At 43.6% G+C, this 20,003-nt stretch overlaps 1 protein-coding gene across 1 annotated transcript in view; it reads right to left on the reverse strand.

The window, feature by feature from the left end:
- The window catches only part of lmtk2 (lemur tyrosine kinase 2), a gene marked incomplete at its 5' end in the record, with an annotated part of 96,557 nt that overhangs the window by 24,010 nt on the left and 52,544 nt on the right, over window positions 1-20,003 (reverse strand). Inside the window, 3 exons of the mRNA XM_085999959.1 lie at window positions 8,604-8,753; window positions 12,903-13,024; window positions 17,399-17,483. Of these exons, the coding sequence (XP_085856085.1) occupies window positions 8,604-8,753; window positions 12,903-13,024; window positions 17,399-17,483 (357 nt within the window). The remainder of the gene's footprint in view (window positions 1-8,603; window positions 8,754-12,902; window positions 13,025-17,398; window positions 17,484-20,003) is intronic.

Here is a 20,003-nt window from a genome sequence, read left to right on the forward strand (position 1 = left end):
AATTTGTGAGCCTAGAAAGTCAGGTGCAAGAGGAGGGAAAGGAGAACAGAAAAGGATAATCTATCGCATGCACGTGTTCCAGCAAGGATCACTGGAGAATGGCCTCGAGTGGGATCGGGTTAATTTTTCTCCTCTGCACCCTTGGACTGTGAAGTTGAATATAGTGCCCCCCACTGCCACTCTGGCTGAAAGCAGCCAACTTATCATTGCCAGCACCTCACATGGTGGGTGAGAGACACCCAGGAAAAGGTTTAGAGGAGGGCCACTAGATCAATACCTAGTTTAAAGGCCCTTCATTACCATGTTAGTCTGAGAGAGCTGCTGCTTTTTACTCTAGAAATGCAGACTTCGAGGAGATTGAGGACTTTAAAATAATGAAAGGATTAGATTCAGTTCATATGGATAGGCTATTTGATTTAGACAGGTTAGGAAGGACCAGGAGACATGAATATAACTTGCATAATTTGAATGCACGAAGTGTGGTAAACAAGATTGGTGAGCTGCAGGTGCAAATAGCCACATGGGAATATGATGTTGTGGCGATAACAGAGACCTGGCTCAAAAAAGGGCAGGATTGGGTATTAAATATTCCTGGATATAAGGTGTTCAGGAAAGATAGGGAAAGAAAGAAAGGAGATGGTTTGGTTGTATTGATTAAGGAGAATATTACAGTGCTGGAGAGAAAGGATGTCCTGGAGGGGTCAAGGACAGAATCTGTTTGGTTAGAGTTAAGAAACAATAGAGGTGCCATTACTCTACTAGGTGTAATCTATAGGCCACCAACTAGTGGGAAAGAGGAGCAAATTTGCAGGGAAATTACAGAGATGCAAGAACTATAGAGTAGTGATAATGGAGGACTTCAACTATCCTAATATAGACTGGGATTGTAATAGTGTAAAGGGCAGATGGGGAAAGAATTTCTGAAGTGCGTTCAGGAGAACTTTCTTGATCAGTATGTTTCCGGCCTAACGAGGAAGGAGGCACTGCTGGATCTGGTTCTGGGGAATGAAGTAGGCCAAGTGGAACAACTGTCAGTAGGGGAACTTTTAAGGAACAGTGATCACAGTATCATAAGGTTTAGATTAGCTATGGAAAAGGACAGGGCGCAATCTAGAGTAAAAATACTTAATTGGAGGAAGGCCAATTTCAGTGGGTTGAATTGGATTCAAAGATTGGCAGGCAAAACTGTAATCGAACAACGGGCTGCATTTAAAGAGGAAATGGTTCGGTACAGTCGAAGTACATTCCTACGAGGGGAAAAGGTAGGGCAACCAAAGCCAGAGCACCCTGGATGACAAAAGAGATAGAGAGTAAGATGAAGCAGAAAAGGGGGGCGTATGATAGATGTCATGGTGAGAATACAAGTGAGAACCAGGCTGAATATAGAAAGTTCTGAGGGAAGTGAAAAAGGAAATAAGAGGGGCAAAGAGAGAGTATGAGAATTGATTGGCAGCTAACATAAAAGGGAATCCAAAAATCTTCTGTATGCATATATAAATAGTAAGCGGGTAGTAAGAGGAGGGATGGGGCCGATTAGGGACCAAAAAGGAGACCTACACATGGAGGCGGAGGGCATGGCTGAGGTACTAGAAACATAGAAGATAGGAGGAGTAGGCCATTCGGCCCTTCGAGCCTGCTCCGCCATTCAATGAGATCATGGCTGATCATCCAAATTCAGTACCCTGTCCCTGCCTTCTCCCCATATCCCTTGATCCCTTTAGCCTTAAGAAATATATCCAACTCTTTCTTGAATATATTTAATGAACTGGCCTCCACTGCCCTCTGTGGCAGAGAGTTCCACAGGTTCACCACTCTCTGGGTGAAGAAATTCCTCATTTCAGTCCTAAATGGCCTACCCCTTATCCTTAGACTATGACCCCTGGTTCTGGACTACCCGGCCATCAGAAACATCCTTCCTGCATCTAGTCTGTCAAGTCCTGTTAGAATTTTTAAGTTTCAATGAGATCCCCTCATTCTTCTAAACTCCAGTGAGTATAAGCCCAATCAACCCAATCTCTCCTCATACGTCATTTCTGCCATCCCAGGTATCAGATGGTGAATCTTCGCTGCACTCCCTCCATGGCAAGAACGTCCTTCCTCAGGTAAGGTGACCAAAACTGCACACAATACTCAAGGAGTGGTCTCACCAAGGCCCTGCACAACTGCAGCAAGACATCCTTGTTCCTGTACTCAAATCCTCTCGCTACGAAGGCCAACATACCATTTGCCTTCTTAACCGCCTGCTGCACCTGCATGCTTACCTTCAGCAACTGGTGCACAAGGACACCCAGGTCTCGTTGCACTTCCCCTTCTCCCAATTTATTGCCATTCAGATAATTGCCTTCCTGTTTTTGACACCAAAGTGGATAACCTCACATTTATCCACATTATATTGCATCTGCCATGCTTCTGCCCAATCACCTAACCTGTCCAAATCATCCTGGAGTTTCTCGGCATCCTCCTCACAGCACACACGCCCACCCAGCTTTGTGTTGTCTGCAAACTTGGAGATATTACATCTAGTTCCCTTGTCTAGATCATTAATATATATTGTGAATAGCTGGGGTCCAAGGACCGATCCCTGTGGTACCCCACTAGTCACTGCCTGCCACTCGGAAAAAGACCCGTTTATTCCAATAAAAATTGATAAAGAGGTACTGGAAAGGCTGACTGTACTTAAAGTAGATAAGTCACCAGGACCAGATGGAATGCATCCCAGGATGCTGAGGGAAGTAAAAGTGGCAATTATGGAGGTACTGGCCATAATCTTCCAATCGTCCTTGGATACATGGGTGGTGCCAGAGGACTGGAGAATTGCAAATGTTACATACACCCGTGTTCAAAAATGGGTGCAAGTATAAACACAACAACTACAGGCCAGTCAGTTTAACCTCGGTAGTGGGGAAGCTTTTAGAAACGATAATCTAGGACAAAATTAACAGTCACTTGGACAAGTGTGGATTAATTAAGGAAAGCCAGCACGGATTTGTTAAAGGCAAATCATGTTTAACTAACTTGATTGAGTTTTTTCATGAGGTAACAGAGGGTTGATGAGGGCAATGCGGTTGATGTGGTGTACCTGGACTTCCAAAAGGCGTTTGATAAAGTGCCACATAATAGGCTTGCCAGCAAAGTTGAAGCCCATGGAATAAAAGGGACAGTGGCAGCATGGATACAAAATTGGCTAAGTGACAGGAAACAGAGAGTAGTGGTGAACTGTTGTTTATCAGATTAGAGGAAGGTATACAGTGGTGTTTCCCAGGGGTCTGTACGAGGACCACTGCTTTTCTTGATATGTATTAATGACTTGAACTTGGGTGTACAGGACACAATTTCAAAACATGGAAGTATAGCGAATAGGGAGAAGAATAATGATAGACTTCAAGAGGACATAGGCAGGCTGGTGGAACGGGCGGACATGCGGCAGATGAAATTAACGCAGCAAAGTGAGAAGTGATACATTTTGGTAGGAAGAATGAGGAGAGGCAATATAAACTGGTGCCAACCAGAGAGCAGGCTATACTGGACCTGGTATTGTGCAACGAGATAGGATTAATTAATGACCTCAGGTGAAGGCGCCCCCAGCAGCGATCACAATGATTGAATTTTACATTCAGTTTGAAGGAGAGAAGAGTGGGTCCATGACTAGTATTTTAAACTTAAAGAAGGGCAATTATGAGGGCATGAAAGCAGAGCTAGCAAATTAGGTTAAGGGATAGGTCAATAGAGTTGCAGTGGCAGACATTTAAGGGGATATTTCAGAATACACAGAATATATACATTCCAGCGAGAAAGAAAATTCCAAGGTTAACTAAAAAAGTTAAAGATAGTATCAAACTCAAAGAAAAAGCATATAATTGCGCAAAGATGGGTGGCAGGTCAGAAGATTGGACAAAATATTAAAAACAGCAAAGAATGACTAAAAGATTAATAAGGAGAGAAAAATTAGAGTACGAGAGAAAGCTAGCTAGAATAGATATTAAAAAAAGTTAACAAAGTCAGCGTTGGTCCTATAGAAAGTGAGTCGGGGAATTAATAATGGAAAATAAGGAGATGGCAGTTGAATTGAACAGGTATTTTGCATCGGTCTTTACTATAGAGGATACAAGCAACATCCCAGAAATAGCTGTAAATCAGGAAATGGAAGGGAGGGAGGAACTCAAGAAAATTACAATCACCAGGGAAGAGCTACTGAGCAAATTGTTGGAGCTGCGGACTGACAAGTCCCCGGGTCCTGATGGACTTCATCCTAGGGTCTTAAAAGAAGTGGCTAGTGAGATAGTTGATGCGTTGGTTTTAATTTTCCAAAATTCCCTAGATTCGGGGAAGGTTCCATTAGATTGGAAAATAGCGAATGTAACTCCTTTATTCAAAAAGGGAGGGAGACAGAAAGCAGGAAACTACAGGCCAGTTAGCTTAAAATCTGTCATCGGGAAGATGTTAGAAGCTATTATTAAAGATGTTATAGCAGGGCACTTGGAAAAGTTCAAGGTAATCAGGCAGAGTCAACATGGTTTTGTGAAAGGGAAATCATGTTTAACCAATTTATTGGATTACTTTGAGGAAGTAACATGTGCTGTGGATAAAGGGGAACCGGTGGATGTACTGTACTTAGATTTCCATAAGGCATTTGATAAGGTGCCACATCAAAGGTTATTGTGGAAAATAAAAGCTCATGGTGTAGGGGGTAACATATTGGCATGGATAGAAGATTGGCTAGCTAACAGGAAACAGAGTGTAGGCATAAATGGGTCATTTTCTGATTGGCAAGATGTAGCGAGTGGTGTGCCACAGGGATCAGTGCTGGGGCCTCAACTTTTTACAATTTATATAAATGACTTGGATGAAGGGACCGAAGGTATGGTTGCTAAATTTGCTGATGACACCATGATAGGTAGGAAAGTAAATTGTGAAGAGGACATAAGGAGGCTACAAAGGGATATAGATAGATTCTTCTTCTTAGGTAGTCCCTCGAAACCAAGGATGACTTGCTTCCACATTAAAAATGAGTTCTCAGGTAGAGTCCAATGCAAGACCTACAGTCTCTGTCACAGGTGGAGCAGACAGTGGTTGAAGGGGCAGGTGGGCGGGGTGCTTGGGTTGACATGCGCTCCTTGCACTTGGCTTCTGCTTGCTCCCAGCGAAGAGACTAGGAGGTGTTCGGCGCCTTCCCAGATGCTTCTCCTCCACTTTGTGCGGTCTTGGGCCAGGGATTCCCAGGTGTCGGTGGGGATGTTGCACTTTTTCCAAGGAGACTTTGAGGGTGTCCTTGAAGCGTTTCCTCTGCCCACCTGGGGCTCTCTTGCCGTGTCGGAGCTCCAAGTAGAGCGCATGTTTTGGGAGTCTCGTATCGGGCATGCGGATGATGTGCCCCGTCCATCGGAGCTGATCGAGCTTGGTCAAAGCTTCGATGCTGGGAATGTTGGCCTGAGCGAGAACACTGACGTTGGTGCGCCTATCCTGCCAATGGATTTGCAGGATCTTGCGGAGGCAGCGTTGGTGGTACCTCTCCAGTGCTTTGAGGTACCTGCTGTACATGGTCCATGTCTCTGAAGCATACAGGAGGGCAAAGGAGTGGGCAAAGATCTGGCAAATGGAGTATAATGCGGAAAATGTGAAATTGTCCATTTTGGCAGGAAGAATAAAAAAGCATATTATCTAAATGGAGAGAGATTGCAGAGCTCTGAGATGCAGAGGGATCTGGGTGTCCTAGTGCATGAATCGCAAAAGGTTAGTATGTAGGTACAGCAAGTAATTAGGAAAGCTAATAGAATATTATCGTTTATTGTGAGGGGAATTGAATACAAAAGTAGGGATGTTATGCTTCAGTTATACAGGGCATTGGTGAGACCACATCTGGAGTACTGAGTACAGTATTGGTCTCCTTATCTAAGGAAGGATGTAAATGCGTTGGAAGCAGTTCAGAGAAGGTTTACCAGACTAATACCTGGAATGGGCGGGTTGTCTCATGAGGAAAGGTTGGACCAGCTAGGCTTGTATCCGCTGGAGTTTAGAAAAGTAAGAGGTGACTTGATTGAAACACAAGATCCTGAGGGGTCTTGACAGGGTGAATGTGGAGAGGATGTTTCCTCTTGTGGGAGAATCTAGAACTATGGGTCCCTGTTTAAAAATAAGGGGTTGCCCATTTAAGACTGAGATGAGGAGAAATTTTTTCAGAGGGTCATGAGTCTTTGGAACTCTCTTCCTCAGAGGGCAATGGAAGCAGAGTCTTTGAATAATTTTAAGGCAAAGGTAGATATATTCTTGATAAGCAAGGGGGTGAAAGGTTATCGGGGGTAGGTGGGAACGTGGAGTAATCAGATCAGCCATGATCTTATTGAATGGCGGAGCAGGCGCGAGGGGCCAAGTGGACTACTCTCGCTCCTAATTCGTATATATAAACTAAAGGGTACAATTCTAAAGTGGGTGCATGAACAGAGCGACCTGGGGGTATATGTTCACAAATCGTTGATGGTGGCAGGGCAGGTTGAGAAAGCGGTTAAAATAGCTTACAGCATCCTGAGCTTCATAGAGGCATAGAGTACAAAAGCAAGGAAGTTATGATGAACCTTTATAAAACACTGGTTCGGCCTCAACTGGAGTAGTGTGTCCAATTCTGGGCACCGCACTTTAGGAAGGATATGAAGGCCTTAGAGAGGGTGCAGAAAAGATTTACAAGAATGGTTCCAGGGATGAGGGATTTCAGTTACATGGATAGACTGGAGAAGCTGGGGTTGTTCTCCTTAGAGCAGAGAAGGTTGAGAGGAGATTTGATTGAGGTGTTCAAAATCATGAGGGGTCTAGAGTAGAGAGAGAGAAACTCCCATTGGCGGAAGGGTTGAGAACCAGAGGACACAGATTCAAGATGATTAGCAGAAGAACCAAAGACGACATGAGGAAAAACCTTTTTACGCAGCGAGTGGTTAGGATCTGGAATGCACTACCTGAAAGGGTGGTGGAGGCAGATTCAATTGTGGCTTTCAAAGGGAATTGGCTAAGTACCTAAAGGAAAAAAAATTGCAGGGCTACAGGGTATAGGGCGGGGGAGTGGGACTAGCTTAAGTGCTCTTGCAGAGAGCCGGCACAGGCTCGACGGGCAGAATGGCCTCCTTCTGTGCTATAACCATTCAATGATAAGTATAGAACTAAATGAGATATCAGGAGGTACTTATTTTCCTAGAGACATTGACCTCTGGAACAAGTTGCCAGCTCATACAATGCGTGCAGATTGGCGACAAACATTCAAAAGGGAACTGGACAAGTTCCTGAGTGAGGCTGGCATTGCTACGGATAGAAGATAGGTGAGTATTGGGGGGATGCGTCTCCCAGTCACTGTGGTCTCCTGAAACTTGTTTGATTGCCTTCGGGAGTTGGAGATGAATTTCCCTCTAGGTTTTTTTCTCCTCTAGGTTGTTTGCCTCTCCGAGGAAATAGCATGGGTTGATGGATGGGGATACACAGTGTGTATGAGATGCACTATGAGAGTATGGGACAGAGTTGATGGACCAGCTAAACTTTATCTGTCCTTCGTTTTCATAGAATGACATAGCACAGGAGGAGGCCATTCAGCCCATTGTTCCTGTGCCAGCCCTTTGAAAGAGTTATTCAATTAGTCCCACTCCCCTGCCCTAACCCCATAGCCCTGCAATCCAGCAACAGTAACAGACTCATGGTGATGGTGCAAATGGAATGGTACAAAGGGCCCTCTCCTCACAACTACCTCATGTAGCACCCCTTCTACTTCAGCCAAAGGGGGCTCAGCTGCTAAGTCACTTGCCTCCACACTCATGCCTGAACTGCCCCCCAATATCTTCTAAAGGGATGCGAGGAGAAACTACCATTCCTTACCGATTTTATCCCATTTTGCCTTGAAACCAACTACAGTTTGATCACAAGCTGCTTTCTCAAGTTTCCAACCCACAGTGCTCTGCCACGATGGATACCAACATGCAAGAATTTCATTGCAAGCCCTTGCCAATTTACACTTTTATGAGTCAACGCAATTTAAGTTGTACTTTTTTTCTGAAACTAGGAGGATTATATTGTAAATAATGATAGTCAGTATATTCCTCTGCACTGGATTTCACCTGAGCTTGTGGGTGACGTCTATAGGGGCATGGTAGAACAGATGAGACACAGCAATATTTGGTAAGCCTACACTGATCGCACTTTAACTCCAAATAGAAAATCATCCACAGTTTAGGACCACTCTTGTACAATGAGCTTTCATTCTAAACATGCAATTGAGAGAACCCGAGTTCCAAGCACCAGCTTGTATAATGTATTGCGTCTCTCCATGCCTGGCTACTTTTAAACGCGTTTTTTCACCAATATTTTACTGCAGACACGACAATGCAACTGCAAGTTCAATCTGATTACATTGACGCAGATTCAATCTGAGGCATAGATTTGCTTAATAATTTTGACTCTGCAGGTTTATAAATATATACGTATGCAGACATTTTACATCAAGGTAAATGTATCATGCATCTTTGTTTCCTAGCAACAGTGCCTTGTCTACATAAGCCCTATGACTAACACAGGTACAAAAGTGAGAATTACTTTTCAACAAAATATATAAAGCTATAAAACCAAGCAATTACCATCTGTCCGAATGAGTCAACTCCAGCTGTGGCTTAGGGAGTTTAATTTGCTGTTCCTTTATAACAAAGATTAGCACCTCTTTGTCGGAAAGGTGCATGTAGGGCTGGCTGGCACTCTCAAATAACTCCCACAACACAACACCCAACGACCTGTAAAAAGGAAGAATTAAAAGGTTGAGAGAGATATGTCACTTTTTAATCACTCACAAAATAATGCACAAGAAAGAAAACCAGTGACAATTCTGCCAGATTCGGGTTTGCACCACTTGCTTTTTCATATAAATCATTAGAATTTCTGACTCAATTAACATTTGATGAGAACACAAAAAGGTTATAACATAAAAACAGAAAATGCTGGAAATACTCAGCAGGTCAGGCACCATCCGCGGAGAGAGAGAGAAAGAGTTAACGTTTCAGCTTGATGTCCTTTCTTCAGGACTGAAACGTTAACTCTGTTTCTCTCTTCGCGGGCCTGAAAAAATATTGGCAAGTAAAATCAAGGAAACCCCAAAGATGTTTTATAAATACATTAAGAGCACGAGGATAACTAAAGTAAGAGTAGGGCCTATTAGTGACCATAAAGGTAACCTGTGTGTGGAGGAGAAAGACATGGGCATCGTTCTTAATGAATACTTTGCGTCTGTTTTCACAAAAGAGATGGACGATGCAGAAATTGCAATCAGGGAGGAGGAGTTTAAAAAAAAAAATCATTTATGGGATGTGGGCGTCGCTGACAAGGCCAGCGTTTATTGCCCGTCCCTAAATGCCCTCGAGAAGGTGGTGGTGAGCCACTCTCGAACTGCTGCAGTCCGTGTGGTGTAGGTACTCCACAGTGCTGTTATGGAGGGAGTTTCAGGATTTTGACCCAGCGACGATGAAGGATCAGCGATATACTTCTAAGTCAGGATGGTGTGTGACTTGGAGGTGGTGGTGTTCCCATGCGCCTGCTGCCTTTGTCCTTCTAGATGGAAGAGGTCGTGGGTTTGGGAGGTGCTGCCAAAGAAGCCTTGGTGAGTTGCTGCAGTGCATCTTGTAGATGGTACACACTGCAGCCACGGTATGCCAGTGGTGGAGGGAGTGAATGTTTAAGGTGGTGGATGGGGTGCCAATCAAGTGGGCTGCTTTGTCCTGGATGGTGTTGAGCTTCTTGAGTGTTGTTGGAGCTGCACTCATCCAGGCAAGTGGAGAGTATTCCATCACACTCTACTTGTGCCCTGTTGATGGTGGAAAGGCTTTGGGGAGTCAGGAGGTGAGACACTCGCTGCAGAATACCCAGCCTCTGACCTGCTCTTGTTGCCACAGTATTTATGTGGCTGGTCCAGTTTAAGTTTCTGGTCAACGGTGACCCCCCAGGATGTTGATGGTTGGGGATTCGGCGATGGTAATGCCGCTGAATGTCATGGGGCGGTGGTTAGACTCTCGCTTGTTGGAGATAGTCATTGCCTGGCACTTCTGTGGCACAAATGTTACCTGCCACTGATCAGCCCAAGCCTGAATGTCATCTAGGTCTTGTTGCATGCAGGCATGGACTGCTTCATAATCTGAGGAGTTGTGAATGGCACTGAACACTGAGCAGTCATCAGCGAACATCCCCATTTCTGACCTTTTGTTGGAGGGAAGGTCATTGATGAAGCAGCTGAAGATGGTTGGGCCTAGGACACTGCCCTGAGGAACTCCTGCAGTGATGTCCTGGGGCTGTGATGATTGACCTTCAACCACCACAACCATCTTCCTTTGTGCTAGGTATGACTCCAGCCAGTTGAGAGTTGTCCCCCCCGATTCCCATTGCCTTCAGTTTTACTAGGGCTCCTTGATACCACACTCAGTCAAATGCTGCCTTGATGTCGAGGGCAGTAACTCTCACCTCACCTCTGGAATTCAGCTCCTTTGTCCATGTTTGGACCAAGGCTGTAATGAGGTCGGGAGCCGAGTAGTCTTGGCGGAACCCAAACTGGGCATCAGTGAACAGGTTATTGGTGAGTAAGTGCCGCTTGATAGCACTGTCGATGACACCTTCCATCACTTTGCTGATGATTGAGAGTAGACTGATGGGACGGTAATTGGCCAGATTGGATTTGTCCTGCTTTTTGTAGACTGGACATACCTGGGCAGTTTTCCACATTTGTGAGATAGATGCCAGTGTTGTAGCTGTACTGGAACAGCTTGGCTAGAGGCGCAGCAAGTTCTGGAGCTCAAGGCTTCAGCACAATAGCTGGGATGTTGTCAGGGCACATAGCCTTTGCTGTATCCAGTGCGCTCAGCCGTTTCTTGATATTACGTGGAGTGAATCGAATTGGCTGAAGACTGGCTTCTGTGATGGTGGGGACCTCGGGAGTAGGCCGATATGGATCATCCACTCGGCACTTCTGGCTGAAGATGGTTGCAAACACTTCAGCCTTGTCTTCTGCACTCACGTGCTGGGCTCCACCATCATTTAGGATGGGGATATTCAGGGAGGAGGAGTGTGAAATATTAGATGAAATAAACAGTGAAAGAGGAAGTATTAAGGGAATCAGCATCTTTGAAAGTGGATAAATTCCCCAGGTCCAGATGAAATGCATCTCAGACTGTTAAGAGAAGTAAGAGAGGAAATAGCAGCGGCTCTGACCATCATTTTCCAATCCTCTCTGGCTACAGGTGCGGTACCAGAGGACTGGAGAACTGCTAACATGGTACCGTTTTTTAAAAAGGGAGAAAGGGATAGACCAAGTAATTACAGGCCAGTCAGTCTAACCTCAGTGGTGGGAAAATGATTGGAAAAAATTCTGAGGGACAGGATAAATCTTCATTTAGAAAGACATGGATTAATCTGGGACGGTCAGCATGGATTTGTTAAGGGAAGGTCATGTCTGACTAACACGATTGAATTTTTTGAGGAGGTAACAAGGAGGGTCGATGAGGTTAGTGCGTTTGATGTAGTCTATATGGATTTTAAGCAAGGCTTTTGATAAGGACCCGCATGCCAGACTGGTCACGAAAGTAAAAGCTCATGGGACCCAAGGCAAAGTGGCAAGTTGGATCCAAAATTGGCTCAGAGGCAGGAAGCAAAGGGTAATGGTCAAAGAGTGTTTTTGTGACTGGAAGGCTGTTTTCAGTGGAGTTCTGCAGGGCTCAGTACTGGGTCCTTTGCCTTTTGTAGTATATATCAATGATTTGGACTTGAATGTAGGAAGTATGATTAAGAAGTTTGCAGATGATACAAAAATTGGCCATGTGGTTGATAATTAAGGAGGAAGCTGTAGACTGCAGGAAAATATCAGTGAACTGGTCTGGTGGGCAGAACAATGGCAAATGGAATTCAATCCGGAGAAGTGTGAGGTAAAGCATTTGGGGAGGGCTAACAAGGCAAGGGAATATACAATAAATGGTAGGACACCGAGAAGTGCAGAGGATCAGAGGGACCTTGGGAGTGGATGTCCACAAATCCCTGAAGGCAGCAGGACAGGTAGATAAGGTGGTTAAGAAGGCATACGGGATACTTGCCTTTATTAGCCGAGGCATAGAATATAAGAGCAGGGAGGTTATGCTTGAACTGTATAAAACACTAGTTAGGCCGCAGCTAGAATACTGCGTGCAGTTCTGGTCACCACATTACAGGAAGGTTGCGATTGCACTAGAGGGTGTGCAGAGGAGATTTATGAGGATGTTGCCTGGGCTGAGGAATTTTAGCTATGAGGAAAGATTGGATAGGCTGGGGTTGTTTTCCTTTGGAACAGAGGAGGCTGAGGGGAGACCTAATTGAGGTGTATAAAATTATGAGGGGCCTAGATAGAGTGGATAGGAAGGACCTATTTCCCCTTAGCAGAGAGGGTCAATAACCAGGGGGCATAGATTTAAAATAATTGGTAGAAGGTTTAGAGAGGATTGGAGGAGAAATGTTTTCACCCAGAGGGTGGTGGGGGTCTGGAACTCACTGGAACCTACAAGGCTACGGACCAAGTGCTGGAAAGTGGGATTAGGTTGAATGGCTCTTTGTTGGCCGGCACGGACAAGATGGGCCGAATGACCTCCTTCTGTGCTGCAAATTTCTATGATTCACAGATGCTGCCTGACCTGCTGAGTGTTTCCAGGAATTTCTGTTTTTATTTCAGATTTCCAGGATCCGTAGTATTTTACTTTTCTTTAAATGAAAAGTTGGCGCTGTGACCGTAAGAATGAGTGAAATGCAAAAAGGTTTCTCGGCCCAGCCCTTCTATGTGCGGTAATACTGCTTGGGTGGTACAAAGTAACCTTTGTGTGCAGAGGACAGAGAACAATGAAAGGTTACTTCAAAATCAGAAGCGATCAGTGTAGGCTTACCAAATATTGCTGTGTCTTGTCTGTTCTGCTACTACCATGCTCCCATAGACGTCACCCACAAGCTCAGGTGAAATCCAGCGCAGGGGAATATACTGACCATCATTACTTACAATATAATCCTCCTAGTTTTAGAAAAAAAAAGTACAATTTGAATTTAACAGATACTCAGTTGCATGCTGTATGTATTTTAAACTGATATTTGTATAACCTGCAGGATATTTTGCAAAAAAAAAAAGCACAAATTTAATATACATAAGACATGTAAATGAAACTTGCAGATGGGCTCACTGAAAAAGAAAATACTGAGCCCCACCCCAAACAATTTGGAAAGATTTATATCTTCATTTTTATTGCGAAACCATTTCCAATATTTAAATTATATTGAATTACAAGCCTGCTACTGTCAGATATGGGAGACACTTGCAAGGCTGCATTTGCCCGAAGAACGTGGTGGTGGGGATGATGGGCCGCCTTCCTCTGTAGCGACCGTTTGTATAACTGACTGGCATGCTGCGCAAGGTAAATCGTGCTTGACTAATCTACTGGAATTTTTTGAGGATGTAACTAGTAAAATAGATAAGGGAGAACCAGTGGATGTGGTGTATTTGGACTTTCAGAAGGCTTTCGATAAGGTCCCACATAAGAGATTAGCGTGTAAAGTTAAGGCACATGGGATTGGGGGCAAGGTATTGACTTGGGATAGAGAACTGGTTGGCAGATAGAAAGCAAAGAGTTGGAATAAACAGGTCTTTTTCCCCGAGTGGCAGGCAGTGACTAGTGGGGTACCGCAGGGATCGGTCCTTGGACCCCAGCTATTCACAAAGGCCCAGAAATTCAGGTCCCAACGCGTGAGTAAGCACGGAGTACTCATGCGTGGACCCAATGGAAGTGCCGGTTTCTTGCATGCACTACGCATGCGCGGGAAACCGGCATTTCCGATCCTCTGAACGAAGGGGTTCAGAGGTCGAACGCGTGCGAGTCTGCGCGTGCAACTTCCTTTTTTTTTTTTAATTACAGGTTTTTCTGTGCGTGAAGGCCTCTACATTTTACGCATTTAAAAACCAGGCGTAAGGACTTCATTTTAAAAAGGTAAGTGGTCAATTAATTAAAATTAGAAAAAAATTTCCACAGGTTTATTATTTTTAAATACTTTAAAGGTAAGTGTATTTTTAGCCCCGTTTTTTTATAAAATCATTTTTTTCAAAAATTTAAATTATTGTTTAAAATAGTTATTTAATGTTATTTATAGTTTATTTAAAAAGTGCGATTTTTAAAAAATACTTATTTGAAGGGTAAGTACTGTTTTGGGGGCCGGAGTTTTCATTAGTTTGACAGTTCTTTCTGTCAATCTCATGAATGGGCTTTTCCCTCCTCCAATTGGTTGCCCATGGCTCACGTGATCCCAGCGGACGCATCGCACTAACTACGCCGCTGGATCACGCAAGCACAGCGCGCTGGGAGCTGGACCGGGCGGCAGAGAGGAAAACCACGCAGGCCCAGGCCTCAACTGCTGGCGCGCTAGGTAAGTGTAGGTCGGGGGCTTGCACCCGTGGGAAGCCCCCGACACGAATTTCTGGGCCAGTATATATTAATGATGATCTAGACAAGGGAACTAGATGTAATATCTCCAAATTTGCAGATGACACAAAGCTGGGTGGACGTGTGTGCTGCGAGGAGGATGCCAAAAAACTACAAGATGATTTGGACAGGTTGGGTGATTGGGCAGAAGCATGGCAGATGCAATATAACGTGGATAAATGTGAGGTTATCCACTTTGGTGTCAAAAACAGGAAGGCAGATTATCTGAATGGCAATAGATTGGGAGAAGGGGAAGTGCAACGAGACCTGGGTATCCTTGTGCACCAGTCGCTGAAGGTAAGCATGCAGGTGCAGCAGGCGGTTAAGAAGGCAAATGGTATGTTGGCCTTCATAGCGAGAGGGTTTGAGTACAGGAATAAGGATGTCTTGCTACAGTTGTACAGGGCCTTGGTGAGACCACATCTTGAGTATTGTGTGCAGTTTTGGTCGCCTTATCCAAGGAAGGATATTCTTGCCATGGAAGGAGTTCAGCAAAGATTCACCAGGCTGATACCTGGGATGGCAGGAATGACGTATGAGGAGAGATTGGGTCGATTGGGCTTGTACTCGCTGGAGTTTAGAAGAATGAGAGGGGATCTCATTGAAACTTATAAAATTCTGGCAGGACTGGACAGACTAGATGCAGGGAGGATGTTCCCGATGGTCGGGGAATCCAGAACCAGGGGTCACAGTCTAAGGATAAGGGGTAGGCCATTTAGGACAGAAATGAGGAGGAATTTCTTCACCCAGAGAGTGGTGAACCTGTGGAATTCTCTACCACAGAAGGCAGTAGAGGCCAATTCATTAAATATATTCAAGAAGGAGTTGGATATATTTCTTAAGGCTAAAGGGATCAAGGGGTATGGGGAGAAAGCAGGTACCGGGTACTGAACTTGGATGATCAGCCATGATCGCATTGAATGGCGGAGCAGGCTCGAGGGGCCGAATGGCCTACTCCTGCTCCTATCTTCTATGTTTCTATGCAACTCCAAAGAGCAGAGAGACAACCACTTGGTGCGGGACTGGAGTCCTGTGCAGGTCCGACCGGGTAGGAGGGGCAGGTTCACTCCCCTAAAGAACGTCAGTGAGCTAGTCAGCAACTTTTGTGGTCATTTTTTTTATTTTTTTATTTTTTAAACTGATGGCCAGAAATGACTAGATTTAATCAAATTTCAGAAAGAAAGAAAGATATAGTGCCTTTCACAACCACCGGATGTCCCAAAGCACTTCACAGCCAATTAAGTACTTTTTGAAGCGGAGTCACTGTTGTAATGTAGGAAACGCGGCAGCCAATTTGCACACAGCAAGTTCCCACAAACAGCAATGTGATAATGACCAGATAATCTGTTTTAGTTAGGTTGATTGAGGGATAAATATTGGTCCCAGGACACCGGGGATAACTCCTCTGCTCTTTTGCGAAATAGTGCCATCGGATCTTTCACGTCCACCTGAGCGGGCAGACAGGGAATCGTTTAACGTCTCATCGGAAAGACAACACCTCCAACAGTGCAGCACTCCCTCAGCACTGCACTGGAGTGTCAGCCTAGATTTTTGTGTTCAAGTCTCTGGAGTGGGACTTGAACCCACAACCTTCTGATTCTAGAGGTGCGAGTGATGGCCAATGACAGAACTATATCCTTGTATGATGGGTTGGATTCCACAATACTGGAATTTGGAGGCAAAGGATGTAATAGAAATCAGGGGAATTCTACTGCATTTGCCTTGCAGCAAAATAATTTGCATCACATTTCACACTAAGCACATTTTGCCTTGGGTAACAACTGGAATTTTGTTGGATAAAAAGAGAACCGGTTTCACACAGAAAAATTAACCCAAAAGCCAATTGCCCACTGTACAGAAATTGTACAATAACCAAAGTTAAAACTGATTTTCATGAACAAATGCACTATTGTACGTTAGAAAATGGACCAGAAACCAGGTGTACATTATATGCGATTTTCTTTTTGAACAGAGATAGAAATTTTTTAAAATATGGTACACGTCACTATGTATCCTGCTCCAGCTGGGAGAATGAGACCGTAGGGATTACAGAACAACCTGTCGTCAGATTTTATTGATATAATTTTCCCCCCCCCCACAGACTATAAATCATTTGCTACAGACGAGGGAACTATTAGTGGACAACATTTAGATATAATCTAAAGATGTAATTGCACGCTGTGGTACCTTTTGCACTAAAACACGATAAAGATGTGAAGAATAAATACACTTTTTGCATCTCGTAAAAGTTTTTAGTACCATTAGGCTAGATGCTGGTTAATGTTCCAAAACACACCATCTCCACAATATGCAGTTTGCTCATCACGTGACCTTTTAACCACCTGATACGGTGACTTTTACATACCCTTGGCTGGAAATTAAACTCTGGCTCCCCAGAGGCATCTTCTACTACACCATTAATCTAACACTAACCGTATCTCATCAATTATAATAACTGCATTGGGTTCGAGAGAAGTTCAATACTGATGATGGGGATTTTTAAGTTGGAGGACCAAACATAACCATTTTCCACTCAATTAAAACATTTGTGTTTAGAAATGCAGAGCAAAAAAGGTGTGGCATTCGGCATCACTGCTGTCTCTAAAGTGGAATTTTCCTTTGACGGTCTCTGAAATGCACATTTACTGAATTACTGCAATGTATTCAACAAACATTTTGTAGCCTAACTTAACACCCCTTACTGCTACAATTTTTACACATTTACCAGCACGCATAATTTGATTGAGTTATCTCCCGCAGCTATATATAAATAAAAGGAGTGGCTCATGCTGTAAACAATGTAGAATTTAGCCTTCAACCACAGTAAGCCTAGCCACTACCAATAGATACACATTCAGAGGAGCACTGAAATAAGTAGCACACAAGATCAAAAAGCTCCTAAGGAGCAAACTGCTTACCCTGTACCGGCTGAATCCTATCCCATAATCGCCGATTTTTACAGTCAAGTCTGTCGTGAGAAAACAGTTCCGTAGTGCTAGGTCACTGGTGAGGTGACGATGGTATCAAAGCAGGAGCAATGCACAAATGGGAAAAGGGAAGGGGGTGGAAGAGAAATAAATGTCAGTAAGAACTGTTGAGCACATTCGATCGATAACTTGTCAGTGTAATAATTATCCTCATAATGGAATTGGACGCAGCCTGGCTCAAGTATCCCAGGACTATCTTTACTCAACATTAATCAGGCTTCATTAGAAAGCACAAAATTTTACTTACAAGTACTTAAAATTCCCAGAGGGTACTGGTTAATGGAAAACGTTACTGTTGCACATACTGTACAATATAAAATTGCAGTACCTTTTTTGCTCTGGACAGAGCACCATTAGTTCTCTTCCCTTCCTCCACCCCAATAGATCACATCTTCTCACAGGAATTTGCAAATAGCTTTTCAAAAAAAAAATCACTGCATCCCCAAGGATGCTGACTTCAGCAGACAGGATCCAAAGTAGTTAAGTGCTAGTACGATGGCAAAATACTGCAGATACTGGAAATCCGAAATAACAACAGAAAATGCTGGAAAAACTCAGCAGGCCAGGCAACATCCGTGTAGAGAGAAAATAGAGTCAATGTTTCAGGTCAAAACCCTTTGTCAAGTCTTAACAAAGGGTTTGACCCGAAACATTGACTCTATTCCACGGATGTTGCCTGACCTGCTGAGTTTTTCCAGCATTTTCTGTTGTTATTTCCAAAGTAGTTAACATCAATTCTCAGACATTTAAATATCAATGCAATAATCTGGCTGAGTGGTTTTCAAAGAATTAGTGAACATCTTAAAATAACCATTATGTGGGACAAATCCACAAGTTCTTTATTTGGTAACATCCATACAAAGAACGCAAAGTACAAAAGTAACTATCTTAGCATGAACACCACCGATTAAGGGCAGCAGTGAATTTCTTTCGGGGAGACCATTTGCAGTATTGGTACTTCTCCGTTACTTGTAGAGAATCAGACTATTAACTGCAATGGAGTGAACTTACTGCGTGCTGGCACAGTGCAGTAAATATGCTGCATGTAGGTCCAGTGGACTGATGGTATACCGTCACTCTTACTTTGAATTGCACACTGTTCTCGATGATTAATGCTTTCCTGAGACATGGCAAACAAGCCATTTACAAGCGCAGCGCTTCACAAAAAACCCTCTCATGGTTATGGCAAAATTAAAATGCTGTTCCAATAAATGCCATGCCAGACTGACATTACCTCCATTGAACTGACCTCATCACCAGAAGTTGTTATTTTGACTGCTTACTCTGCCGTTCCAATTGAAACAAAAATGAATGTTTAGAAAGTAATCAAAAGAAAGAAGGAACTTGAATTTCTATAGTGCCTTTCATGTCATTGGGATGTCCCAAAGCTACCCCAGTGCAGCCAGAAGGGAGGAGTTTTTGTCCCCTGTCCTAATATCTCTGTGTCAAATTTTGTTTGATAACACTTCTGTGAAGCTCCGCGGGATGTTTTACTACATTAAAGATGCAAAATAAATGCAAGTTGTTTAATCTTTTACGGTGCAAGTGGGCAGCCAGAGCAGATCTGTCTCCTGATTTACCCCTCTCCCTGTGGAGATGTGCTCAGCCTCTGCTTGACCTCTCCCCTATATGGACAGGCACAATTGGGAACTCCCCGGGAACTAGAACATACAAGACTTTGTTAATTGCTCAATGTGAAAAAACAAGCAGGAGAGAGTAATACGATTCAAAGTTTCTACAATTTTTAAATAAAAAGCACTTCTTTTTTTTTAACTGTAAGCTGACAAATATTTTCAGTTCTATAGTTCAGTCTTGATAATATCTTGCAGTTAAGATAAAATAAACTTTTTCTGTAACATATAAATCAGAAAACAACTTTTTAAAGCTTTTTGGAATATCTCATTTACTTGAAACACACTTTCGTAAGCTAATTCAGCAAAAATAAAAATCCACATTTTTTTTGATAAAAGGAACTTGCATTTCTATAGCAGCTTTCATGCCCTCAGCACATCCAAAACAATTCACAGGCAATGAATTACTTTTGAAGCTATTGTTTTGTAGGCAAACATGGCAACTAATTTGCACACAGCAAGGTCACACAAACTGCAGGAGGGTGAATGAATAATTATATCGGTTTTGGCGGTGTTGGAATATATCTATCCATATATTCAAAGTTTTGAAAATGTGTTTGTGTCACGTTTACTTATTGTGTTATTTTTATCACGCACAAGTGTCAGTTTTAAGCAGTAAAGTATTCCGTTTATCATTACTTACCTTTCAGTCCTTCAGAAGCTAGGTGGCGCTGTGCTCTAAAGGGGTGGGGGGGAAGTGTAGGATTCATTATTGGACAGAAGGCTGGGGAAAGGGGAGGACAGAAATGGCAAAGAGGTAGGGAAGACAGTGGAAGTGTATAAGGCGAAAGTAGTAGGGAATCATGGAAGCCAACAGAGTAAGAGTTTTTACGTGGAATTACACAGATTATACAGCACAGAAGCAGGCCATTCGGCCCAACCAGTCCATGCCGGCATTTATGCTC

The sequence above is a fragment of the Somniosus microcephalus genome, chromosome 11 (genome assembly GCF_052327205.1).
Source record: "Somniosus microcephalus isolate GS21.2 chromosome 11, FLI_Smic_1.0, whole genome shotgun sequence".
In the NCBI taxonomy this organism is placed as follows: domain Eukaryota; kingdom Metazoa; phylum Chordata; class Chondrichthyes; order Squaliformes; family Somniosidae; genus Somniosus; species Somniosus microcephalus.